The sequence below is a fragment of the Carassius auratus genome, chromosome 50 (assembly GCF_003368295.1).
Source record: "Carassius auratus strain Wakin chromosome 50, ASM336829v1, whole genome shotgun sequence".
NCBI classification, from domain to species: Eukaryota; Metazoa; Chordata; class Actinopteri; order Cypriniformes; family Cyprinidae; genus Carassius; species Carassius auratus.
In genome coordinates, this window is record NC_039292.1 from 9,312,748 (window position 1) to 9,340,102 (window position 27,355).

General features: G+C 37.8%; 2 protein-coding genes across 5 annotated transcripts in view; both read right to left on the reverse strand.

The window, feature by feature from the left end:
• Nucleotides 1-62: 62 nt before the first annotated feature.
• Nucleotides 63-14,416, reverse strand: LOC113066909 (BTB/POZ domain-containing protein kctd15-like). 3 transcript variants are annotated; one of them, XR_003279231.1, is made up of 6 exons: nt 13,522-14,416; nt 11,400-11,575; nt 10,211-10,355; nt 7,382-7,687; nt 3,211-3,836; nt 63-3,119 (listed from the first exon to the last, which is right to left on the reverse strand). XR_003279231.1 is itself a non-coding variant. In XM_026239031.1 (5 exons), the coding sequence occupies exons 1-5, from the start codon at nt 13,531-13,533 to the stop codon at nt 3,678-3,680; spliced, it is 798 nt and encodes a 265-aa protein (XP_026094816.1). In that variant the 5' UTR covers nt 13,534-14,416; the 3' UTR covers nt 63-3,677. The 3 variants fall into 3 exon arrangements, 2 of the variants coding, with proteins under 2 accessions (XP_026094816.1, XP_026094817.1); XM_026239031.1 differs by having other exon boundaries at nt 63-3,836; XM_026239032.1 differs by lacking the exon at nt 13,522-14,416 and adding an exon at nt 13,227-13,515 and having other exon boundaries at nt 63-3,836.
• A 1,877-nt stretch (nt 14,417-16,293) lies between these two features.
• The window catches only part of LOC113066910 (carbohydrate sulfotransferase 8-like), a 46,519-nt gene continuing 35,457 nt past the window's right edge, over nt 16,294-27,355 (reverse strand). For both annotated transcript variants that reach the window (XM_026239033.1, XM_026239034.1), the window contains 2 exons: nt 19,113-19,153; nt 16,294-18,222 (listed from right to left, as the gene is read on the reverse strand). In XM_026239033.1, the coding sequence (XP_026094818.1) occupies nt 17,143-18,222; nt 19,113-19,153 (1,121 nt within the window). In that variant the 3' untranslated portion in view covers nt 16,294-17,142. The remainder of the gene's footprint in view (nt 18,223-19,112; nt 19,154-27,355) is intronic.

Genomic DNA, 27,355 nt, shown 5'->3' on the forward strand with positions numbered 1-27,355 from the left:
CTGGAAAAGCCCAAAAGGCGGTGGCTGTGGACACCGTGTGTTTTTTTTTTTTTTTTTTTTTTTCTGAGTCACCGTTTTATGGTTTTATTTCCCCTTTGTTTTGGATTAATGAGCCATCATTTGGAGCAGTGTTGAACTTGGACTGGTTTTATGTTTCAGGATAAAGATCGAGATTTTTTGTTTTATATAAATAGCAGCTGGACTTGTTTTTTCCGAAAGCCTAATTTGCAATAGAGACACTGGAAATGTGAATGCAAAGTTCCTGGTTTTAGAGGTCTAACAAGTCAGGAGTATTTTTAGTAACTTATAAGTAGCGCATCTTTAAGTCTCTTAAAGATCCGTGTGGATGTTTTCAGTTTTTTTGTTTTTTTTTTGGTTACTGATTTCTGCAAAATGAAGAAACTCTGTGTTGTAAAACACTGACTGTCTTTCATCCTATTGGATGGTCTTTTGAAATTCAGTGACGGTTTTGTCTCACACACTCGGTGTGGGGTTATAGGCGTGTACAGTTTCACTAGTGTCTGTGTTAAGTATACTGTGAAATGGTGCCTTACGTGGCCCTCCTGGGGCACCATTGTTTTTAATCAAATCCAAGGCATGGAATTATCTAATATGCTCATACTAATATGCACCGCTTCACCAATGATTCTAGAGCAGGATCTCTCGTAACTTATTTGTGGAGAAGTGGCAGGTTGTGTGTGCTTTTAATTTGACCTTTTTTTTTTATATACATTCAAAATGGAGTGGCTTTGACGGACTGCAGTGATTTTAAAATACGGTCGCATTTTGTATCATGTACTTTTGTGTTTGAAATCAAGTTCACTATAAATTTAGTATCTGTCATTGGGCATTATTTTATGTCCCGAATACCGAATATTTGTATACTGCCCTTTATGACATGCAGTAAGAGAGGACATGTTTGACATTTACATTTTGGCGTTGTACAGATGTATGTTGGGAGGCGGTCAGCGTTCATGTCGAGTGCAATGATTCCTTTGAGATCTGAGGCAAATCTTTTTCCATCGCTCAGATTGGTTTTAATTCGTATTGTTTGTACTGGCATTTGGACAAACAGTATTGTTGATCGAAGGATTGTCTTTTGTCTAAAAACATATCTATTAGAATTTCTATTTTTGCTAAATTTAACCATTTTTAAATGTTTGGTTGGTTTGGAAAAAAAGTGCTTATCTCTATTAAATTTGTACTTTTGTAAAAGAATAAAGTTCCTAATTATACTCCCGCCAAGACTTTCTTTGATGTTGTTTTACATGGTCAAACATGGAATCAAAATTGTTTACTTGAACTTTCTTGCCGTCTTCAAAATGCATTTTTTTTGGCTGATGTCAATTAAGCCACACAGACTGTTTGTAACGTTAATCATAATACATCCTTACATCCTATAACCAGCAAGTAAAAGATCAAATAAGTGCGCTCTGATTCCTGGGCCCTTTTTTTTTTTTTTTTTTGCTTTTCACAGTTGACTGAAAACTCATTCAGGTGAAACACTATTCTGGTATTTACTGCCCACATTTCATGATTCAGTTTCTGATTGAAAACGTCTAGTCCTGTCCTACTTTTTCAGATTTTGTTTGTTTTAGGAAATTAACCGTCATTGATCTGTTGTAAACTACATTCAAAAATGTAATTTTTAATCAAAATGTTAATGTTATGTTGAAATGGGATGCTTCTTTCTGCTGACATCTGCCATACTTCTCCATTCATGAAGTCTACTGAAACTCCGCCCCATCTGCCTTCATCCAATCAACAATCAACTGATAGAACCTTTTTGTTTCTATTCTGATATTCCATTTCACACCGAATTTTTGACTAACCCTGACCATGTTCATGCCATTTAGTGTTTACTTGAAATATGTTCCCTGTCATTTGTATAATTTTTTCCCCGACACATTCACATGCATGCTGCCAGTGGTTTTAAAATAGGGAAAGAACTCCAACAATTTATTAAAAGTCCGTTTATCAACACCAATTACAAAAAGAATGTGACAATTCAAATAAACACATGCCTGACATATCACTATGATTCATATCAATAATTATCCATTACAAAAAATGTTTTATTTAAATAATATACATTTGGACCATACTGCAATATACATCTCGACACAACATCCATTAGAGCCGGATTTTTGCAATTAAGATTTATGTAATGTTCGACATGGCTTCTCTAATAATTGTCTTTTTGATGTTCTTGTCCTTGAATTCGGAAACCGAACGGCCGTTGCAGGGCAGCGAGATGACAAGTTGCATTCAGAGGGGCCTGCGAAGCGTCCATAAGCCTTTATGTACAATGTACAACAAATCAAGGAAATCTGAAGACGTAGCATAAATGAAATCCTGGCCAGTTAAGACGACACTTAGCATAACAACATAACTGTGACATTTCAGTGACCCTCCTTTTTGAAATGGCGAGGCAAATAACTCTTATTAAATGTGCCTTTTTACAACACATTATGCAATTCAGTCTGTTTACCAGCCACGAAGTTAACCTTTCAAGTTTATTCTCCCTCAGTCTTTCTCCAAGTGGCTCTGATTGCGATGTTTTGCTAAGGGAGAGTGAGTAAAAGGGATTGTGGGAAAGTGACCTTAACTTCTGGAAAGTCCCTTCTGTCTCTAGGCGTTAGGGGCACAGTAATTCCCCTCTTCTCAAGCGGTCCGAGTATCGCCCCCTGAAAGTGCTGCATTCGTTAACAACCTGAATCATTTTTACAAGGGTGCCTTAATCAAACAAGATGTTATTTTGGACACATAGGGCATTGAATCTACAAAAGATCATTACTTTTTAACCATTTACTCAAAGCAATTACGTATAATGAACTTTCCGAAGCGACTAGTTTTGAAGAAAACGGGCACCCAAAAGAAAGTAGGATTTGGCAATGCCATCAGAAAAGCTCTCCCACGAGTCCACGTTTTCCTTTAAACATGCTCAAACAAAAAGCCTCTCTGCCCAGCACTGAATGCATTACCAGATCGTCTGCTTTAGCCGCCATGTAGCCTCAAGTCAAAGCGTCAGTGCGGCCAACTCCAGACCGCACTTACAACCAAATGACTTCTGAGGACTGCTCTCGTATCCTTCATGTAGTGAGACAACAGCAATAAACCTGTAGGTCATAAAAGAACTGATTTACATGGATGAGACTGGGAAATGAGAACATTTAGATATCTAGATTAAAAATGGATCAGAGGACAGACTTTGTATTTTGTGGTTAATTTCGCCCGGGAGCTTGGAGATCAGACTGCTGCATCATTTGGAAGTGTTCTAGCAGGAAGGTGCGCTCGTCATAAACGCAGCTTCTTTGTAGAGTTCCTCTTTTCGCTCTTTTTACGCACATACAACTGTGAACTTATGTTATGGATCTGTACAGTGGAAATACAGACGACCGAATGCATTTTTCATGACTCGAGCCAAAGAAATGGCTAAAAAGTTCAACTGGAGGTCAATAGTTGAAAAGCCATCCAGTGACTCGCTTGGGTTTGTAAAACATCTTCTTGGGCAGATTTGGGGTCATTGATAAAATTACTCATACATTAAGATTTCAGTCCTCTTGGAGTCCGAAGAGAGGTAAACTCTTCTTGCAAATTAAGTCTTCTATTTGTCCACTGGCATTTTTTTTCTTTTGACAGCAGACTGAGGTGTTTGTGGTTGACGCAAGAGCCGGCTAGTCCAGAGGCTCCTGTTTTATCCTGATGGGTGTGTGGCTCGTCTGACACCGTCTGTCTTCCCGACTCAGGATGTATTCGCTGAACTGGGAGGAGTCCACCCCCCCGCCGCACGACGCCACCATGCTGAAGCCTTTCTGGAACAGTCTCTCCAGAACCTAGGAGAAACCAGGGCCATTTTTGAGTATTTTGCGAGGTTTTCCACACAATATGAGAACCTCAGTATCAGTAACACACCTAATTGCGACAAGTCATCACCATACCAAACCATTTTGAAAAGGTCCCTACAGGACCAAGGAGAATCCAGGGACAATGTGTTTTAAAATTTAAGCAATTCATATAGTTGCATCAACAGATACAATGCTGAACCCTTTTAGAAAAAGTCTCTTCTGGACCTAAATGAGACCAGTGGACATTTCTAGTATTTTGAGATGAAGCTTTCAATAAATAAATGAAATATTTCTGGAACTTTATTAGCACTTCACAAAAATGTATCAAAATGGCTCCAGACTGAACCTGAATTTGCAACAGTCTCTCCAGGACCTAGATGAAACCAGGGGAGATTTTTAGTACTTTGAGATTAAGCTTTCCATTTTATTATTTAGATAAGTTCTTTGCTAAATCTGAGAAACTTAAAAAAAAATTGAAATAAATAATTTATGCTACTCATTACATAATTGCATCAAGATGGCAACCCTTTCTAGAACCATTTCTCCAGGACCTAAGAGAAACCAGGGGAGTTTTTCTTTTAGAGATTTTTAAGATTAAGTCTATTCTGACTTCTCGGCTGAATATGAGAAACTTGGTATGAGTTTTTTGGAAGTAAACTCCTATTTATGCCACGCTATCAGCACTTCACATAGTTGCATCAAGAAGCATTTAAAATGTGCAATCTCAGTAACAGTGCTATCAACAACTTCACGCTTGCATTACCCTCAGACGTTTCTCACTCCAGACCATCCACCCGGGATGAGAAGGAGCGAGCAGACATCCCCTGGGCTGTTTACAGGGGTTTGATGCGGAGTCAAATGAGAATAGGCTCCCCCACTGACAGCCCACACTGAAGCCGCCCGGCTCTTTCATTACAAACCCAATACACACAATCTGGGCTACTGTCAGAGATCCCTCACCGAGAGCCGTCTCTGAGCGGCCGCTGTCGCTGTCATTCCCGCCGCCACAAAAAGCCAACGAAATGTTTTATCTGTTGGAGTGCTTGTAGATTTTTTTGAAATTCAATACATGCAGCCTTGAGTATTCACTTACTCCTGCACTTCTTTCAAGTGTGCTTCACATGAAAATGAAAGTTCTGGCTCGGGGCTACAGAGCCTGATAAAAGTCCCTCCGCCAAAAAATAATAATAATAAAAAAATAGAAGGAGGAGGAATCGGTTGAACCGCACAGGGCCCGAGAAAAAAAGTCCACCCTTATCCTCACTTTGGAAGTTGAGGCTGCGGAGAAACTTGTAGAGGAAATGAACACTTACGACTTACGCACAGATGAAGTATGAAAGAAACCAGGAGATGATTCAAGGGCCTACCATGCACAAAGAAAGATTGCTCTTTTCAAGAACATATATCGGCATTAAGGCTCGTGTAAGGTTTCAGTTGCATCAGTATTACAGAAGCGAGGTTTAATACTTTGAAGTTTGTGTGATATTTTATTTTTTTGTACTTTTTCCATTGGATTTAGAAAATGTGTCTTAAAGGGATAGTCCACCAAAAAATGAAAATGATTTCATCATTGACTAAGATGATTTTGAAAAATGCCTCCGTGTTTCCTGACCCTTTAATGAGTTCAGTGTTGTTTCAGGACACTGACTTTCATTGTACGGACAAATGTACGGTCATTGTATTTAATCCATTCCTTTAATAAAATGTCGAGTTCCACATATAGACTCTGGCTTTAGTAAGACAGAAGCTTTTATACTTGAGAGGGTTGTGACACATTACAATGTCACAAGCCTCTCAAGTATTCAGGCATTGATATCTGAAGGCTTATGATTTTGACATTACACTCACTGCGCTGATGGTTGCATCACTTACTAACTTTCTTACAGTACACGGCTACAATTTCTTGGCAACAAACTGGCTCTCTCTCTGTGTCTTTTTCCATATCTCTCATCCTCTTTCAGTCCTCTCTGATCTATCTCCTCATATTTCATAGGTGGGTTTTCGTGAACACCCGAGATGTGTGACAAAGACGCAGTTAAGTGCGCAGAAGTGGGGGGAAATAAGTGTTATCAGACACACTAATTAGTTATACAGTAAGTCAATTAGGCGTGTGTAAAAAAGTAGCGTAAACCAGTTTAGGTTGTTCAAAGAAACCAAAGTACAGTATTAAAAATGTAGCATGTGTGTTTAAAATGCTTCGGGCACAGAAATGTTGGAGCACTTTTTCAAACAGAGAGATTTGTCTTAAGGACGAGTTAAAAATAAATTATGCATATCATTTCCCTCTCTTCTCTTTTCGGTTTCATGACTACATATTCCCCACATTAGCATCGCCTCCAGGGTTCAAGGCACCGGACATTATAAAACGTATGTATGTGGATGTGTCTGCGTGTATGCCAGGATGTGTGTCTATTTTAACACCTTTCAAACAGTCTAATGGTGAAGTATGTGAGAAGATGAGATGGGGCATAACTGCACCTCTGCAGCTGTGGATCCACACCTGCCTGCTTCATCACATCTCTTCAGGCTGGCAGTCAAGCTTCAGCACAGCACGCTCAGTATCCCAGCAATCAGCACAAGCTCAAGTCCAAGTCAAAACTGGAGCGAATGCTTTATAATAGGCTCATTGATATACCAAAAGTGACTGACAGTCTTATTTATTTAAAGATGTAATTTGAATATTTAAACATAATTAGAAATTTTATTTTAAATCTTTTTGACCATTTTTGGGGATTGGGATGTTGCAGCTCAGGTTCAAACCTGCATTTCCAACTCGAGCATTATGGTTCATTGTGCTTGGATTACACTTGTCAAATTAGATATACATTTATATTTGAAAAAAATATTATTATATTTTCATAGTGACATTTTTTTTTATGAGAGTTAATTACATTTTGCTCCCAAATCTTCATTACCATAATTTGTCTTGATATTTATACACTTTATTGCAACATTACATTCTTATAACTGTAATTTGTAATTGTCATTTTCTCTGGATTCGCCCAAGTACGTACTACGGTTTAAAAGTTTGGGGACATTAAGATTTTTTTGTGTATTTGAAAGAACTGATATTCAGCCAGGATCCATTAAATTAATTATGAATGGCAGTAAAGACATTATATTATAAAATAAATGCTGTTCTTTTAAACTTTCTAATTATCAAAGAATCCTGAAAAAACATCTAGCACAGTTTCCATGAAAATATGAAGTGGCGCAACTTTTTTTAACATTGATTATAATAAGAAATGTTTTTTGAACAGAATAATCATATGAAAATGATTTCTGATGGATCATGTGTCACTAAATACTTGAATAATAACTGCTGAAAATTCAGCTTTGCCATCAAAGGAATAAATTACATTTTAAAATATAATCATATTATAAAAACAGTTATTTTAAATTATAATATTTACTGTATTTTTGGTCAAATATATGCAGTCATGGTGAGCATAAAAGACTTCTTTCAAAAACATTAAAATAGTAGTGTATTAGTCAGTAAATATTGTTTTAGCATTACTCAGTGAGTGCTGTACCTGCACAGAGTTGAGTCTGCAGTAGCCATTCAGGGGAAAGCGAATAACGTGTGTTGGGTCCTGGTTCCATCCGGCATTGACTGAATTGCACATGACATCCCCTGTCTCTGGGAAAATCTCCTCTATGAGGGCCTTGTCCCCACTGATGGCAATCCTCTCGCCCAGGTCAGGGGTCACCCGCACCACCAGGCACTCGCAGGGCTGAGCTGTCCGCCGCTGCTCCCGGTCCTGTTTCCAGCGCTCCAGCTCTTTCACCATGGGCGTCAGCTGGTAATACCGAGCCTCCTCGTACAGCAGCTGGAACTCCTGCAGGAGCAACACATGGATGTGAATGTGTGCACGGAAAGAACAAAAACAACAACCCATTCAGCAAATGATTGAATGAGCAGATAAAACTAAATAAAAACAAATGTATGTAAACATTTATGAATGAACAAACAGGTAAGATTAACCAGCTATTGAGTGAATGAATGAATAAGCAGACTAAAAGTGCACAAACTATCAAATGAGTGTAAAACAACCCACTGAGCAAATTAATGAACAGGGACACAAACTAACCGCCGAGTGTGCGAACGAAAAAGCAAATAAACCACCAACTGGCCAAACGGATGTGCAAAAAACAAACCACCAAAAGATATTTTTAGATTTAGCCTATATTTTCCACTAGGAAAGATCTGATAAATGAAGGAAATTCAATACCACATGATGAATGAATATTGCATGTTTCAGAGCACATGTCGTTTAGCATTGAGCGTGAACCCAAACCAACAAATGGAGCAATTTTTCCCATCTGACCCACCTTTAGCCAGGACCAGGGCAGTGGGGGGGGTTAAGCCCCTCGGCTCTCCCCTCACTCACAGACTCTCTGTTCGGTCAGCACAGATTGCTGCCTCTGCCTGAGGCGTCCTTCACCCTCCAGCACATTTACCCACTTACACTCGCCTTTCATTCACCACTAAACCAGATGGCAACAAGCCTCGGTCCTACCATTACAATCACTGCAAAAATTTACATATTACTAATATATATATATATATATATATAATTTTTTTAACTATTAAATATGACAAAACATATATTATTTCATGAAATGAATTGAATTAGTTCCTCTGACCTATTTAGAGCCCAATAATATTGAAACGTAATATTAAAACTTGTAAACATAAACTCAAATTTTGCCGGTTCTCATTAGATTAGTAAAAGTCATGAAGCGTTAACCTGATACTTCAATGTTAATGTTTTCCGAGATATTAAAAGGGCCTTGGGGTCTCCCAGACCCCAAACGTGAGGCCTGAAAGCTATTTCTGCTGGAAACTCTGACAGCATTCTTTGGTTGTGCGCCTGGTGGCCGTGACCCTGCCGGCTCTTCATCCACTGCAGGCTACGCCACGGAGAACAATAGCACAACCAGCTCACACACAACTCTCTTTTACAATTACCACAAGAAAAGGAGTTGTTTTCTTACCCGCACCCCTCCCTCAGCCTCTCTTCTTTCTCTCCCTCTTTATTCCCTATGTTCCTTTCTTCAGCCCATACTGGTGCTGACAACATGGATACAGAGACCTTAGGCCTTCGGGCTCTTGCTAATTCAAAGAAAAACAAGCTGCGCTTCTTTCCCAGGTCTGCAGCGAAAGCTGGGTATGTTTTAACAGGGCTTCTTCAGTGACTCACTTTTGGGAGAGAGAATGTAAAAGCAACGGCCCACAGAAAAGCTAATTGAGTCTTTAGGCCATATCCATATGGACAAATGAAGCTGGATGCGCCACACGGTTTTCAAGTGCAAAACTCTTCGAGAACAAAAATGCTGTCAAATAAGTCAATAAGTTGAGTCTAATGAAATTCACAAATGTAACAGACATCTGGGAGGAGATCAAATGTATCCCATCACCTCTCACAGGAGGTGCTGCTTCATCCGACAACATGACAACATGCTCATAAACGGCTTGATCTGAGATATTCAGTAAGTTTTTACAGCAACACAGGCTTTGGATGAAAAAGAAAGGGTGATAAGTGTGAAGGTTTCTGCACCTCAAACCCAACAGTGACCAGCTCATGTAGTCATTGAGTTTTGATGGGTGGAGTGTGAAAAGTTAAGCATAATCAGATGTGATGTTGTGCATATTTTATGTTCTGTTATCAAACAGTGGAGGAAAACTACCCATGAGCCTGAGGTGCAAATAACTAGTCTCACCCGAATGAATCCCACTGACACAAAAACCTTTACCCATTTGAGGCGGGCATAGTACTTTAACTTATCTACTGGCATTGAAGAAAGGATTGACAGCTACTGTACATGTGCATTTAGTCAGAAATTACATTTGACACTATTTTGAACTTTAAACTTCAACTTTTATCTTGTTTTGTTTTATAATTTTGCTATAAATGTGCTTGGCATTCTCAGGCCAAGTTGGAAAGGTTTGTACCAATACGCAAAGGAATGACCAAGATGTTAGAAATCAGAAATTGTTTATGTTATTTATATGTTATTTAGCTATAAATTCACATTGCTATAAATGTGCTTGGCCAATGTGGAAGGGTTTTTTATCAGTATATAAGGAATTGGCAAGATGTCTCACTTCCTGTCTGCCATCTTAGCCAGCAAACAGGTTAAGTTAAGTTGTTTGAAACACTATAATCATAGTATTCAACAGTGATATTTGAAACACGAAGCTTAAGATAATTCCAAACACATGGAAAGTGAGTAAATCCGCGGTGTGGTTCTGTCTGGGTCCTTTCTGCATGTTTCAGCTCAAGGCTATTGACGCGATGCTAAAAGAGGAAGTAAATGTAAGCTCTGCGCTGCTGGAGAGACAGGCATGTGCAGGTTACCTTGAAGTCGTCAGGGAGAAGCAGTTTGCTGGTTCTCAGGTAGCTCAGGATAAAGCGAAATATCTCTCCGTCTCTGTCGATAAAATAATGCTGCTTCAGACTGTCCAAAACAATCGGTTCTGTGCCGTTGAACAGACGACTGATTCTGGAGGGAAAAGATGTAAATCAATGATTTTCTATTTTCAAAAATCACTTGGTTTTAAAAGTTTTATGCAAGCACTACACTAAATTAAGAACGATATTGCTCATATCATGTCATATTGTAAAAGGTAATCTCTAAAAAACTGCTGTCTCTTCACATTTACATTTGAAATAAGTTTATTAACAGTGAATGTATAAGTTGCTTATTTAACCTGATTTAATTGCTGAAACGGGGTCAAGCATTTGGAATTAAGTCGCATGCTATTTCTGTTCTTTGGATAAACAGATTTGATCTTAGCAAAATGTTCTTATTTCATTCTTCCGTCCGTTCTTTCTCTCTCTCATTTTAGAAACCGATGCAAAACACTTAATAAGAAAACCAATTCCCCCTTTTGTGCCTCGGGTGGTCCTTTCTCATATGGTCTTGCCGTTCCCCCAGTTAGAATTTCACCATATAGCTTTAGGCAATCTTAGTTTTTCATCTCAGCCTCTCTCTCTTTTTTTTTTTCTTCCAAAAAGCAATTAAAATGCTGCCTGCTTTTCACCCCCCCCCCATTTTCCTCTCCTCCCTCCTTCCCATTGCTCTCTTGCTCCATATCCATTAATAAATCAGAGCGAGCCACGCTCTCTGTTAACCTGAACAGATGTGGCAAAGCTCTCACACTTTTTTCCCCATCTTGAAGACACACACACATGTACATCTCTAACAGGTGGTGGCCCTTTAACTCCCTTTATCTGTAAATCTCCGTAGATTACGGTTGGGATGGATGCAGCAGGTAGGAAATGCATGACTCTACAAGTGGCTTTTGATCACAAAAAAATGAACTTCAAGTCATTTAAAAGTAGCGCATTTTAATCTATCGCTCCATTTATACATAAATTAATAGTTTAACACTCAAATACGCATTACATAACAGTTACAAAGGCAAAAATGATGAAAATGATGAACTTTTCACGACAGCTTGACACAATCATGACACATAGTTTTACATCAACATCAGTCATAAACCCTGAAAAACGTTCAGCGTCAAATCACAGCTGGTCTTACCTGGAGTCTGGGTATTTGGTGAGGGTGGCCAGACTGCTGGTGTACATGTGCCCGCCTACATCAATGTGGACTGGAGCGTTCGCTTTAGTCAGCTGAGCCGGCAGTGGGATTCCCTGAGAGGCCAGAGGAGACACTGGGGACCGGGTCAAAGACAGCCGAGACATGCTCCTTCCCTCCTGCACAAACAGCACAGTATCAAGTAAACTGCTCCTGGTTCCCCTCTCCCTTCAATCTGAGATCTAAGGTGCGACTCTGGCCTGCAAGCATGCAGGAGATCACTTTTACATCTTCCCTCAAATTGCGTTTTTACCTTAAGAATTAGCACCACAAGTCTAATTAAGAAAATTTGCCTGCCGTTTTTTTCCCCTCCTTTTTTCATAGAACCGGAGGGGAGAAATGGAGTGATGCTTATTAGCGAGCACGAAAGGGAGAGAACGAGAGAGCGAAAGAGAGAGAGAGAGGGATGGATCCTAGTACTGTAGGTGTCTACCTCCAGGGAAAGAGAGGGAAAAAGTGTAAACTCCTAATTAAAGGCATTGGGCGAATGTGTGAGATGCAAAACACCTCTTCACCAGCAGCTTTTCAGTTCTTTCAAAGTTTCTAGAAGAGCAAATGAATCAACATTTTGAACTGAAGCCAAAAATTAGAGTAAATAAGACTTTGCTTCCACAAGGACAAATATAGAAATTGAAATGAAGCTGCGTCATAATAAAGTTTGAATTCGTGCTAAAGGTTCTAAATGATGCTACATTCAAATATTTAATCTCATCGTCCTCTCCTTAGTAATTACAGAACTATACATTATTCCTCAGGGAGTATGATGCTTGACTGCTATTGTGGCATGAATCGACCTTTGTTTGGACTAACGAACAATTCTGCTTTAACAGATGGTGAAAGTCCCATTTCCAGAGGCAAAATGCCTGAAGCAATGTGTGCCCATGGTGTACATCAGACTTACACACTCAGTATAGGATGATGTATCTCATGTCTAGCCATTAGATTTCAAATCAAATCTCAAAAATTAAACTGGTCACTTAACTATAGGCTAGTAAAGTTGTAAAATATGTTTAAAAAGACAAACAGCGGCAATATTATGAAGAGTAGGCCTTTTAGGATTTTTGGCCTGGGTAGAACTGCCCCACTTTTCACTATATATATATATATATATATATATATATCTCAATCAGTGAATCTACAGCGCCACGGCTAAAGTAATAATATTTTACAAGAGTTGTGAGTACTCATTCGTCTGAATTGCATTTGATGACATTAAAACACAGAGTTTCGAGAAATAAATACAAAAAAATCATATATTTCTTGTAAAATCCGAAAAGCAAACGTACAATTATAGTATAGTGACATAACACAAACACACACACACACACACACACACACACACATACATACATATATATATATATATATATATATATATATATATATATATATATATATATATATATATATATATATATATATATATATATATATATATATACATACATACATACACTAGGTCAAAACTGGGAAAGGTTAAGAGTGTGAGTGCAAAATGTGATATCATCAAAGAGTACATCAAACATCAAAGTCAGAAATAATAGTTTGTGATGTCAAAAACTGCGCCAGGTCCCTGGAGTGCGTAAAATAGCCCTACAACTCTCTGTAGCGCACTTCCTGTGCGCAGTGGGCATACAGTAGTGCTCTGACCTCTCATTGTATCCTCAAATCAGCCCTCCCTGATCTAAAACTGCATAACACGACACACTGAGAACGAACGCAAAGATGCGCCAGAGAAAACATTCGAGAATTTGACAGAATCCACCGTACCGTTTCAAACATTTTAGGATGTCCGACGCGACCTGAGGAGGATTCTAGCAGACTGTCTCTGGTGAAGGTCGCTCGTTCTTTAGAAAGAACTTTTTTCGTAATATTTTCTCGGCACTCCAAGAGCTCCTCGTAAAGAATCCGGCGACAATTCCGTTCCGAATCCAGCGGAATCTAACGCAGCGCTATATATAGGTCGCTGTGGCTTTAAAAACGCGCTTAAAACACAGAGCATAGACTGCTATAGACACTTTCCACAAAAGCTACACAGGGGAGTCAGTCAAGGCTGCGTCCTTACCTTGGAAGACATAGCTGTAAATGTATCTTCAGCCCTCTTTAAAACATGAGATCGATCGTGGCGTGTCTTAGCCTCGCTTTTTTTCTTTCTTGCTCCTTTTTTTTTTTTTTTTTTTTTTTGTTGAAGCGTGAGAGTGCGTTGAAGGCTCTGCGTTCCAGCCCGAATAACAGAGGACAGCTGAACAAGAATTCTTGCTCAAGGCTCTCCAAACGCCCCGGGGCAGGATTAGGCTACAATTAGCTCAACCCTGCCTGAGCTGGGGCGAGTTACTAGAACAACATCTGATCTTGCTATTCACATTTTGGAAGTATGCGTATATGTGTGTTTTAATCGCATTTATCTTCGTTTATTCGTTTACTGAACAATATGTGCATGCGCAGGGATAACGGTTCACTAGGTTACCTGTGTGCATGTCTTGGATTAACCTTCATCGAGCAAAAGAGAAACAATATTTTGTTTTAAACAGCATTACATATACTGCGTTATGATTTATGATATTTCCCCCTCGTCTTTTTGATTTACGTTTCTTTTCCAGATAATCTTACGGGCTCAAAATAACGTATCTTCTTAATTTGGTTTAATATTTTTCTCACAGAGTTCTAATAATGTTCTGCTGGCCATGAAAACTCAATGACGTATATTGATATGCATTGTGCCTCGGCAAAAGACGCCCACACAACCGCCGCGAGCCAAACGCGCCATTTCAATTTTTTGCGCGCGGCTAGATAGAGATGTCTGCCATGGCACGCAGCTTTCAGGTAAAAGACAGACTCATTGTGCTGAAAACATCGTTACGGAAAGGTTACTTGACAGTTTCAGACCACTGTAATATTGTTCCCATTCTCCTTAAAATTTACCTTGACATCTGGCGCCAACAAGTGACCAAACTAAACGCAGCCACAAAAAAAAAAAAAAAATCGTTTTACAGCATTTTCAAACAGTCTCTTTTTAGATGCAATTATAACGTAGCATGAAAATGTCAACTAAAACAGGATACAAAGTATCTGAAATAATAATAACGAATTCGTAACGGTTTGAAAAGAGGGGTAGGTCAGACGTCAATGTAAAGAGCGGTTATGACAAAAACAACATTGATGACGCGTTGGGCATATGCACATTTAAATGAAATGTTAAAAGCGTACATTTTCCTAAATTACCTAAAACGCGTTTAAACAGTTGTATTTGCTGGGAACCCAAACAACCAACCACCAGAGAACAAATAATAAATAATTAGCAAGCAATATATTTCATTTCAGTTTTTAGTTGTGCGAAGGGAATGATGGAACCCTTTGAATTTTAGAATGTAATTCCCAATTACCTTTAGTAATCTTTTGGCACAGAGTTAATGTTATCACCTTCCACATAAAAGTCCACATTCTCGAGTGAAAACACAGCAAAGCAAATCTGTTTGTATACAGGAATATGTTGCAAATTATTTGGACTTAACAGCCGCATTTTTCTCGCCTTTGGCTGAAATTAGTTTCCCACATCAGACGAGCAGCAGGAAGACAAGATATTTTTGTTCAATTAAAGGAACAAGCCCGGAGTTAGTTCAATTACTTGACGCTGGAGGAAGATGTAAATTTAAAGATTTAAATAGCTTAGAATGTTGCCTCGAGCGCCTGCACTTCATTTCCTTAATTTACAGAGAGATGAGGGGGGTAATGGTTATCCCAATGATGTGCATCATGCCAACAAACTATATATCTGAGTAACACTTATCATCACTGGTCTTACAGTTGCGTTTATATTAAAGCGAGTCAAATAAAACAGCCCGAGGACAATAAAACAAAAGCGGCCAGGACAGGTAATCAATAGCAGAAATCCAAAACTTTCACAATTCGCATGAACTAATTTAGTCCCAGTGATCCGTTGGACTTTATTAACATTAATATTAACATTGTTAATTTATAACCACTAATAGTATTTAAATTATAGTGTTAAAAGTTAGATGATATTATTTAAATTATGTAACTGCTTATTTTTTATGTATATTATTTTAAGTATGATTACTGATTAAACATTTGGAAGCATTAGCCACTGTTGAGAGACAGATGTTATACCTGTGCAACATTCATGAATTCATAAATAAGTCTACATAGCCTACTGATGCAAGTGTTCCTCATTAAACCACAGCGCCATCTGCTGGACACGGCATGCAACGCCAAACATCTCACCTTCTCACCTGAAACAACTTTGAACATTTTTGATGCTGTTGCATTTTGTCTACACTTCTTTTGGTAATTAGATTTCCGAGAGTCTTTTTGTAATAACTTAATTTCTAAAAGTTAGTTCTCTTGCCTCCAGCTCCTTCCATTCCAAAACCCAATCATACGGAGAGACTAATTTTTCTCTTGCCCTCCTCCTTTTTAAATATGGTTTTGGTGCTGAAGAAAGAAAAATGAGGATTTTCTTTGTTCTGTCTTCCACGTGACAAATGGTAGCTGATTTGATGTGCCCTTTGAGTCTGTAGATTGTGAGAGAGAACAGGATGTCAAAGCCCCAGGCCCTGTCAGATAAGGAGGGGGTAACGAGGGGGTGGAGCTAAAAAACCGCAGTTGCTCCAGGCGGCAGAGGACTTATTGGAGTGGGAGGACAAGATGTAAAGATCAACAGCAGTTTTGACTGCTGCAGGGGGGGGGGGTGCTTTTGTTTCCAATACTGGGATAAAGTGGCAGAAAAATAATACACAAACACACACACATATATATATATATATATTAACTCATTTTAAAATCTGTATGTAACTGCATACTATCTTGATGCCTCCAACAAGAAAAAAAAGTTAGATAACAAATAAAAAATATGGTACTAACCTTCAAACAAAAGGCAAACGGGGTTGTTATGAGATTTCTGTACGTCTACTGGCCACCGAGACCTAGAAATGACTTGATTGATTTTTGATTTGCCATTATAACACTAAAGAAGGTAATAAGACAGAGATGTCATATAAATAACATTAAAATATTGTGCTTACATTTATTGATATACAGAAAACGTTGTAATATGAGAAAAGTGAAAGTAAGGCAAGGGTGTAGCAAATCATTGAAAATACTCACAGCTAAAATCCCTTTCCTTTGACACTAATCAATAACAGTATGCTACATTTTAGACACTCTTAGTACAGGCTATTCGTTCTAGGCAGTCTGAGGAAACAAATCACACAACTAACAAAGGGACAGTTCACCCAAAAATGAAAATTCGGACATTTACTCACCTTCACGTCATTAAAAACCTGTGAAACACAAAAGAAGATATTCTGAAAAATGACTGTCTATTGTATTGAGTGTCGTTGTATTTACAAAAGCAGCTGCAACATTGTTATTTGTTCACTGAGGTTTGGAACGACATGAAGAGTGAGTACATCACGTCCAATTTTCCATTTTTGCGGAGATTATTCCATTAAGGGTTTTTTTATTGAATAGAATTGAATACATTTTGGAAATACCAAGATAAAACGCAAGGACCAGCCTGCAGAGATAAATATAGAGTGTGATTAATATTTCACATCGAAATTTGTTAACCAGTAAACAGAAAATCTTTTAAGTTAAAAAATAACCTCACTAGGACAAAATGTAAACACCAGGCCAACAGAAAGTTCTGGAGATTACTGTAAAAGCCTCAGTGTAAATCTTTAAATGGTTTAGAGTAGTTGAACATCAGATAGTCCATGTAGTAAAAGTCATACGCCCTTTGTCTCTCTGTCACATTTAGTTGTGCAAAATATCTTCTTGTGATTTCCAAAGATGTCCTTTCTGCATTAGGGTTCCTGTCTTTAAAACTAGGGAATGTTAAATTGCTAGGAGCACTGATGCTTCTCAAAAGGAAATTGGCTTCTTTCTCCAGAGTCTCAAATTTCCCAACGAAATCATAGTCCAGCAGGCAAGGGCTGCAAAGATGTCCTACAGGCTCCCAGTGGATGTCCATGCCAACCGGCCGGTGCACATCTAACAGATACTGCATGAATTCCTTGAAGGTCACACCGGCTCCCGTGCGTAAGGCGTACTGTGTCGCATTGCTGCGGTATTTTGAGATGATGGGCTTTCCAAACACTGGGTGGTAGTATGAGTTTGGACTCTCAAACTTGTCCCGAAAAGCGGACACTAGCCTTTCGAAAGGTTCCCTCAGGAAGAGGACTTTGGTGTAGGTCTTCAGACGATTAATGATGCCTTTTTGATCAAATGAGTCTAGACGCTTAAGATGATTCCCATAATGCACCTCGTCATGTTGAATCTCTCCAGTGGAAGAAGCGAGACCTTGAAGCACCATGAGCACCCTCTTCCAGTTGGAGCAGCCCGCCTTGGGCACCTCACAGTAGAGGAGTTTGTGCTTGTCCTCCACAAAGATACGGGACACATGCATGCGGGTTATAGTCTGTTTGGTGGTTCCGCTTGTGTATTTGGCACAGACCTCCCTCATAAGTCTCTGACGGGATTGCTGCACCTGGGTCCTTCGCTCTGGGCTCTCCTTGATCAGGCCAGGAGGGTCAGCATTAAGCTGCTGGACAAGCGTGCCACTCTTGAGGAGGAGTTTACGGTGGCTCTTTGTGACATGGGCAGCAGGGATATCTCTGGGGTTGATTAGAGAGGAATGCTGGACCCATGGGAAGACTGGAAGCTGCACTGGTTGGACAGGTCTAGGAAAGCTGTCTTCTGCTGGATCAGATTCTTTGTCATTATCAGGACAATAAGGACATGGTTCCTGCAATTTAGAGAATAGGAATACTGTCAGCATCAATAATAGTTTTTTATTTATTTACCGTAGGCACAGCCTTGTGGAAAAGCAGTGCGCATAATTGTACTGAATGTGCATTTGTAGTGTACTTCAAATCCTAAAAGTAAAAAAAATATATATATATATATTTTAAGGTTAAAACATTAAAGAGCATGCAAAGTACTTGATTATAATTGTTTTAATTCAACTTCATTGGAAATGTGTAAATACATGATACACAAGTATCAATAGAAATGACATTCAAGTATATTTTAGTTAAAAAAGAACTCTCGAGTTGATCTAATTGCATTTACTATATATTTAAACTATAGTACATTATCTTTCAATTTCAATAAACATACAATTAAGTGTTCAAAAATATTACATGAAGTTTGCTCTCTTGGCTGTTTGAATAACTTTGGAAGGTTATAAAAAAATGAATTCATTACATCCGTGATCATAATTCAGAAATCTCTGGATGGTGAAAATGACATTTCCCATCGTTTCACTCTTCTTCATAGCGTCATCAAGCTTCGCCTTTGATATTGCTTTGGAAATGTGACTAAAATTAGCGGCGAAAACTTACATATTGTGCCCTTAAAAAAGGCAAATCATTGTTAATTCAATCAACTAGCGAGGTTGTGAAACGTGTATTTGAGGAGTTTAGTTTCTAAAAGTCCACAGTTTTAAAAGATGTAAAGTACAGGCCCTAAATATTTTAGGGACTCTATAAATAGAAGGGAAGGTTGGGGTTTTAAAGTCTCTCCAATGGCAGCCACCAAGTGGTGCTAGTGCACAATAATTCCAGCAGCCACTGCACTTGAAGTGAAGCAGGCACTTGTGTAAAAGCCTGTGGTCGTTCAGATGAATAGCCTTACCTTTCTTATGGCCTGTACTTGGGAGAATATGACCTTTGCACCTGAGGGAAAAGAAAGAGAGGGATCGTTAATATGACATTTCAATCTTATACATTTTTACAACCCATGTACCATGAAAGTGAACTTCTTGGTTCAGGAATTTTCATTCAGCTGCTTACATTCAAACTGCAACCAACAAGAAGTCATACTTAAAGCCTTAGTCCGCCGTAATGTGCTGAAATAAAGGAGCATATGGCTCAGTGAAGTGGTGTCCTTGCTGGCGTTTTCCTCCTCTTACACAGACAGAGTTTAGAGAAAGGCTGGGTGGACGGAGGGAGGTTGACTCCTGTGGTCGACTGCTGATGTGTATGTGCCACTGCTTGCAGCAGCTCCAGACGGTCTCCCAGCAGCCTGACAAACATCATCTTGACATCAAAGGTTATTGTGAATGAACAGAAGTGTGTGTCCAAAGATATTCAGAAACATATCAGTTAGTATTCACTATGGGAAAAGTCCAAAGTGTATGCCTTCTTAATGGGGAATGAGATTAGAAGATGTCCCGAGTCATACTGAATCAGACTCTGCAGCTCTGGCAGAGACGTCTCAATGCTTTGACACTGACCTATGGAAGGACAGAGACTAGCATCGATTAGATGCCAAAGCTGTGGTACTTTTGGTTGATAGATTCATTGCAGGCATTGCTCTGACACAGGTTTGAGAGATAGAGCAGGTTATTTACATGCCAGGAGAAGATTGGAGAGATGCCTGTTTGTTTGTTTGTTTGTTTCCCCCCATTGAGTTTTTTTCTACTGTAATCTGTTCATACATTAAATTAAAAATAATAAATAAAGAAAGAAAGAACCCTTTTACAATGTAAATGTTGTGGATGTTAAAGTTTCTTCATGGAAGCATCAGTTCTTACGAGTCAGTCAGTCAGACTCAAAAGTTAATGGTTTGAATCAGACTCACTAAAATGAATCATTCAGAACCGTTATTGAGTTCACCACCGACTGACTGAACAAGTCATTTTTCAGTAAATCTGGAACATTTGTCTTTTTGTTTACTTTGGAACTGACAATATAATTAAAAATCAATCAGTTCCTGACCTACATTAGTCCTGTTTACTATTCTGTGTTATTCGAAACTCAATGACAGTACATAAGTAAAATGGGTTGCAAAAAGCATTAAAATAAAAATAAAAGCCATTATATGTTTCCCTACATTTGTCTTCTCAAAGTTCTTGAAAACAATAGTTTATTGCACTGGTGCATAAACATACATCTATAATCTGATGTGGAAGTTCCCTGCAGTGAGGAAACCATATAGTTACATATAAAGAGTATACATTTTAAAGATAATTTGCAAAATATTCATGGTGTTTCTCTCTTTTATTCATAAATTCATAGAATCAATTTGTGCCATAATACATAATATTTAATCTGGCCACAATACTGTGTGCTGTCGTATGTTAGTGTATACTAGGCTCCCCACATACAGTTGCCCTTTTAATCTAGCAAACATTGTGTATAATTTAGGTCATGTATCCAAGGACCCATTCATGCCTAGAATTGAGAGATGCACATAAGAAACATCTTCATCTTTTTTTATGCAGTTTTTTTGCATGTCAAAGTACATTTTCATGGTTTATGAAATAATGTACACCAAAAAGTGATCAAAATAGGATTTTTTTTTTTTTATCATTTCTGTTCATATTTTTATTTTAAAAGTAAATTGTATAAAGACTTCCCAACTATTCATTTCTTTGAAAAGTCTTATTTTTATAGCTCTGTTTAATAGATGTTTGGAATCTCTGTAGGGTGCAGACATCTCATTTAACTAAAAAGTAAAAAGTGGCACAGCTTATTATTCCTTAGTATTGCTCACTTTACAAATGAAATTGCTACAATTCGGAGGCCTCAACTTTCTGTTGTAAAGTAATAATAATAAAATGAATATCAAGCAGCACAGTATGAAAGGTAAGATGAAAAGATAGTATGATCTTGCACGGATGCACAGACTTGTGCATTGACCTAACTGCAAGCAATTCTCTTCACGCTCTATGGGTCTGCAAGATCTCTCTGAGTGGGAGGAGGTGAGACCGGGAGGAAAGGCGAAGGCAGGAGAGATTGTGTGAAAGATAACAGACGATCCCTGTAAACAGCTAATGTCTTTGCCTCTGTGCGTCTCCCTCCTGCTGCTGCTGCTGGCGGATCACTCAGGTCTATTAGATCAGAGTCTCGTCAGAGACGGCCGAACTAAACAACATGAGGTGAAGCAGGAGAGAGACGCTGCTGCACGGTGGGAGCTGGCAGTAATGGAGCACTGCAGACAGCCTCGCTCCCGATGACTTCACAACTTATGAATAACTCAAATCCTGGGAAGAGAGCAGGAACATGGAACGAGGGACTCACACTGGTCCCATCCCCTTCTGATCTACTACAACGCTCTAGTGTCCGCTTGTCCTTAGTAAAGTTATGTTTTTATAAAAGAAACTGAAAAAAAAGAGTGATGAGGGCCATGTTTACTTGTAAAAAAAATGACTTTTTGGATGTAATATGTAGGGTGGTTTTCTTTCTAGGAAAATCTCAAATGAATAAATGTTGAAATAATTGGTGTCATTTTCCACTTTCTTTTCAAGTAAAATGCAGTTTTCGATAATTAAAATGAGATCTAATTTTAGTTTTAGTTAGTTTTTACATTTGAATTTAGTTTATTAACAATTACATGGCAAAATTTCAAGGATATTTTATTAGAACATGAAATCCTAAAAATAGTTATCTGACAAAGTAAAAATGTAGTCTCACTCATGTTAACTATATTATAAAATAGATTACTGGGGAAAAAAATGCAATGGAAATTAATGAAAAAGAAATGCAAAACCAGTTGTTTAGTGTTGATTGTATACTACTGTAGCATGTATTAATATATGTATTTTAAATATATTTTATTTGTAGTTTTAGCGATTTTATTTTTCAGTAATTTTAATTATTAAACAAATAAATTTTCAACTAAAACGTATTTGTAATTTGCAACATTTCTAATTTACATTCATGTTTTAAAATATTTATATATACTGTAGATTACTGTGTATCTTATTTCAACTTCATTTCAATGTGGTGAAAAATTGTATAGTAAAGTTAACAATAAGAACTTGTAAAGTTTCAGAAAAGTTAACATAATTAGTTACTTTTAGAAAAAAGTACTATAATATACTGTAAGTACCTTTAAAGAGAAATTTCCCAAACATCATATGAAATAAAATACCCTCTTGTTGAGTTGTTTTATGCCACATACTATTGATATGCATGAAGATACTCCTTCACTGATGCTTGAGTGCAGCTGTATACATATAAAGTTATACAACAGACATCTGAAGAGGCAGACAGCAACAAAACCAAGCAGAGGTTCTGTCACATCTAATGCAGGAGCTCTTTGTTTATCACAGTGCAGCTTTCCACAAAATCAAATCAATGTGTCATAAACATGGCAAAAGTCACCAGCAGGATGAGATGTTATTTATTTGACAGAGACAGAGAAGCACGGTTTGTGCTCAAATAGCAGCCGAGGGGGTCAAGGTTTGGCTGGTTAGCATGGTCCAGTTAAAGTCACTACTGCCATTTCAACATTGTATTCCTTGCTTTCTAGATATTACTACATTGCACTCTTGTTTAACAGTTGGAGGGCAGCAAGGTATCATGGGTCCAGCCACTGAGATCAGTAATGATGCTAAATTTAGTGGTACAGTACACAGCTGTCAGCCTCTTCACTTGCACACTGTACAGTATGTGTGAGCTGTGGTGACCTAATATATGTGCTTTTCTAATATTAGTCCTCTTCATAAGACTTTATGCATTGTAAAAATCTCCCATCATTTTCACACAACTGATCTAACCTTGTTAGACTTGTTAGTTACAGTACATTAGAGATGAGTTAAGTTCACGTTGAAATACAAGCTCTACTCGAGGCCATTTGGGATGCTCAGTTTCAACGGTCTAATATATACGCAAAGATATCGCAAGAAAACAGCTTCTATCAGGTAACAAGGCAAGATGTGTTTAGAAGAATGAATAAAGGCTGCAGGTATGTGTCTGTGTACGAGTTGACTCTCGTGTGTTAAGATGTATTGCAAGTGTGTATATTTGTGTTTCTTTCAAACAGCTTTAAAACTCAGAACTGAGGAAGAATTTCACTTTGCTTTGGAAGTATTTGTTGCATGGCTGCAGGAATACGAATCAAAAAGTAAGTAATAACCTTCAATGTTGCAGGTTCAAAACTTTATACTCTCTTCAATATTTACGGTTTTCAATGAAGAAAAATATGTTGACTAGTACCTCACAAAAATGTGTTTTCATTAATAGCAAAACTCAGAATTAATACAGAAACATGAGTCTTTATTTTTGATAAAGCACTAACATTCAAAAGTTTGTGGTCAGTAAGATTTTCTTTTATGTTTTAGAAAGTATTTTATGCTCATCAATGCTGCATTTGTTTGACTCAAAAATGCAGGAAAAACTGTAATACTGTGAAATGTTATTATTACAATGTAAAAATTGAGAACCTGCATTGCTTATGAGACATGTCGCCACAGCTACTTGAGCACCATGAAAAACACGGACAGAACTGGCTGAGAGCCAAAATATGTTAACATGGGACAGTCCGTCAGTGGGCGGGGCCTGAGCAGTATGACATCATTCTACTCAACATATGAAAACGGCTTTATAATTAAGACTGTTTTTGAGGATTAAAAGAAAAGGAGGGAACTGATTTTTTTCATTGTAGGGTGCTAAGACACATTTAAATGCAAACACCATGTAAAAGTGAATATTGTAGAAGAAATATTGGAAATATTGTAGAAATGCTGTAGAAACTAAATATTGTAGAAAATAAATTTTCTGTAAAGTTGCTTTGCAACTCTTTGCATTGTAAAAAGCGCTATACAAATATACTTGAATTGAATTTTGTATCTGATGTCCCCTGTAAAGAAATTTTAAATGAATTAATCAAGTTGATAGTTTAATGAACTCTAAAGTGCATAAAGGATCACAATTATGTCTCTCTCTCTCTTCCTCTCACTATCTGAACAGACCGTGGGATTAAATCGGACTGTCCACTCATCATTATTTATACCTGGCAGTCAAAAGAGGAGTAAACACATCTCGCTGTAACTATCAAGAATGGGGTGAATGGATGTAGTGTATTGGGGGGGGGGGGTTAGCAAATCGCAGTGAGATGGAAGGATTTAGTGAGTGCTGGGGTAATAGATTCTGTGATTGATTGGACAGAGGAATGGTTAGATGGCTATAAGAATGGATGAGCTGATGGATGTGGTTGTTAAGAATGTAGTTTGCAATTTGTGTCTGGCCATTTCCTGCTCAAATCCAGCCCATTTCCAGTCAAGTGTCCTTCTGCCGTCTGATGAACACGCTGTCGACTATACATCCAATTATCGTCCCGCAGTGACATGCACACACACACACACTCGCACGTTTATTTACAAATGGCTACTTTTCAATATATGCACACTTTTCATCAATGCTGTTGTCCTTGACTAACACAGACACTTAGGAAATGTGTAAAGAGACTCATTTATTGTAGTTGTTTAGTCCTGTTGTGTAGCAGCAGGCCCCCTGGTGGCACAGCCTTCTGGTGTTTGCTGCTGTGCTGTGTGTGTGTGTGTGTGTGTGTGTGCACTCTTTCCAGAACTTCATTAGCTTGATTAACATTCATGTCCCACCTTCCTTCACCTCGTGCTGTCGGGTACTGACTTCTTAAGTAACTTACCGAGCCCCTAGACCTGAGCACTGGGAGTTTGTCTCGACATTAGTACTGTCTTTCAGCCCACTTCAAGTTAATGTGTACTTTAATACATATTTACTGGACATTTATAGCATTAAGGTAAGTATCAAATTTTTCTGATTTGATTTCAAATTGCAAACTCTCAATTTGGTACATATGCACTAACGTTCAACAAGTTTCGGGTCAGTAAGAATTTTTTTATTTTTACATTTAATACTTACATTGAACAAGGGTATTAAATTAAATTGATCAAAGGTGACAACAAAGATATCTATATATATATATAGATATCTTATATATATATATATATATATATATGTTATAAAAGATTTCTGTTTCAAATGCTGTTCAAATGCTGTTTCAAATGCTGTTCTTTTGAACTTTCTATTCATCAGAGAATCCTGAAAAGAGAAACTATCACATTTCCTACAAAGATATTAAGTAGTGCAACATTTTCAACATTGATAATATTAAGTTTCTTGGGCATCAAATCAGCATCTAAGAATTTTTTCTGAAGGATCATGTGACACTGAAGACTGGAGTTATAATGCTGAAAAGTCAGACCTGCCATCACATGAATACTGTATTTTCCGGACTATAAGTCGCACATTTTTTTGATAGTATGGCTGGTCCTGCGACTTATAGTCAGGTGCGACTTATTTATCAAAATTAATTTGACATGAACCGAGAGAAATGAACCAAGATAAATGAACCAATAGAAAACATTACCGTCTCTGTGCTGCTCAGTGCTCCTGTAGTCTACACTGAAGACAAGAGCGCCCTCTCGCGGCTGTAGACGTTGTATTAACTAATGTTTTCTCTTGGTTCTTGGTTCTAAATAAATGCGACTTATAGTTCAGTGCGACTTATATATGTTTTTTTCCTCATCATGACGTATTTTTGGACTGACGCGACTTATACTCAGGTGCGACTTATAGTCTGAAAAATACGATAAATTACATTTTAATATATAAAAAAAATGATCATTTTTAAATTGCAATAATATTTAACTTTTTTTTATTTGAACTAGCACCTAGGTCGACTACACCAGGTTGTGTACAACAAAACTGCAAAAGACACAGGCACAAGTGGAATGTACAAAACACTCTCCTTGTTTCTTCCTATAGGTTGACTACAGTGAGAAGCTCACCCACGGAAATATTTTATTTACCAGTCTGTGCATTATTTAGACTTTTTACGAACAACTGCTGTAGAGGTTATAGGCCATATCCTTCCTTATATTACTTTTTCCATAAAAAAAATAATACTTACACTAATGAGCCCACAAGATATAAAACTGATTTCCCCTTATTTCCTATTGTATACATTCTGCTGGTGACTTCCATTTATTTGTTATCTGCATCCAGTACACATACAGCATGTATAATGCAGAGTGGAGTCACATGAAGGAGGAGCCAGTCTGCTCACTGAAACACAACACGAATTCAAGACCTCCAAGACCAACATCCAGAACATGACCCCAAACAAGAGCTGTGTGCAAAATAAATCCGCCTCTCTAAAAGAAAAGGTGTTGTGCTGTAGGTAAAAACGTACCAAACAACACAAAAAAAAACATTAATATTTAAACATTTATATGTTTTTCTAAATTCTTTGGTTCGTCAAGGTAAATAGTGGATTATTATATTTTCGGTAACACTTTAGAATAAGGTTCCATTAGTTAATGTTAGTTAACTACTTTCGTTAACATGAACTAAGCAAGAACAATCCTTCTACAGCATTTATAAGTCTTAGTTCATGTTAATTTCCACATTTACTAATGCATTATTTAAATCAAAAGTTGTGCTTGTTAACATTAGTTAATGCACTGTGAATTACCATGAACTAACAATGAATAATTGTATTTTCATTAACTAACATTAACGGAGATGAATAAATACAGTAATAAATGTATTATTCATTGTTTGTTCATGTTAATTAATACATTAACTAACATTAACTAATGGAACCTTATTCTAAAGTGTTACCATATTTTCATTTGGATACTGGATGGTCAGAGTTTTTTAAACTCCAATACAGATCAACATCCACATATAACCTGAAGATTTTGATTTTATGAGGCTTGAGAGCTACGATTGTTCCCCGAGGACGTGCTCTCGGCATCACCTTTGGTTTGCATGGATCAATTTTAATAAGTAATGAAAATGGATTGTTCCATGATTGAAATCTACATCGCGCCACAAATAAGATGAGACTGAAGAGTACTCTTGGCTGGGGGGAGACAATTGAACATTTCTATGCCTGAGAAAGGTGCTGGTTTCCTCTGACCTATATTCATGCCAAAAACCTTTTCCTTCCCAATAAATGTCATAGCAGTAAAATGACATCTTAAGCAACTTCCTTCTCTCTCTTAATGATATTGCACAGGATATTGCTGCATGCAGAGACAAGGATCATTGTGTGGCGAGGTCTGCAGAATGCCGTAAATCACAGCAAGCTGAATATCAAGG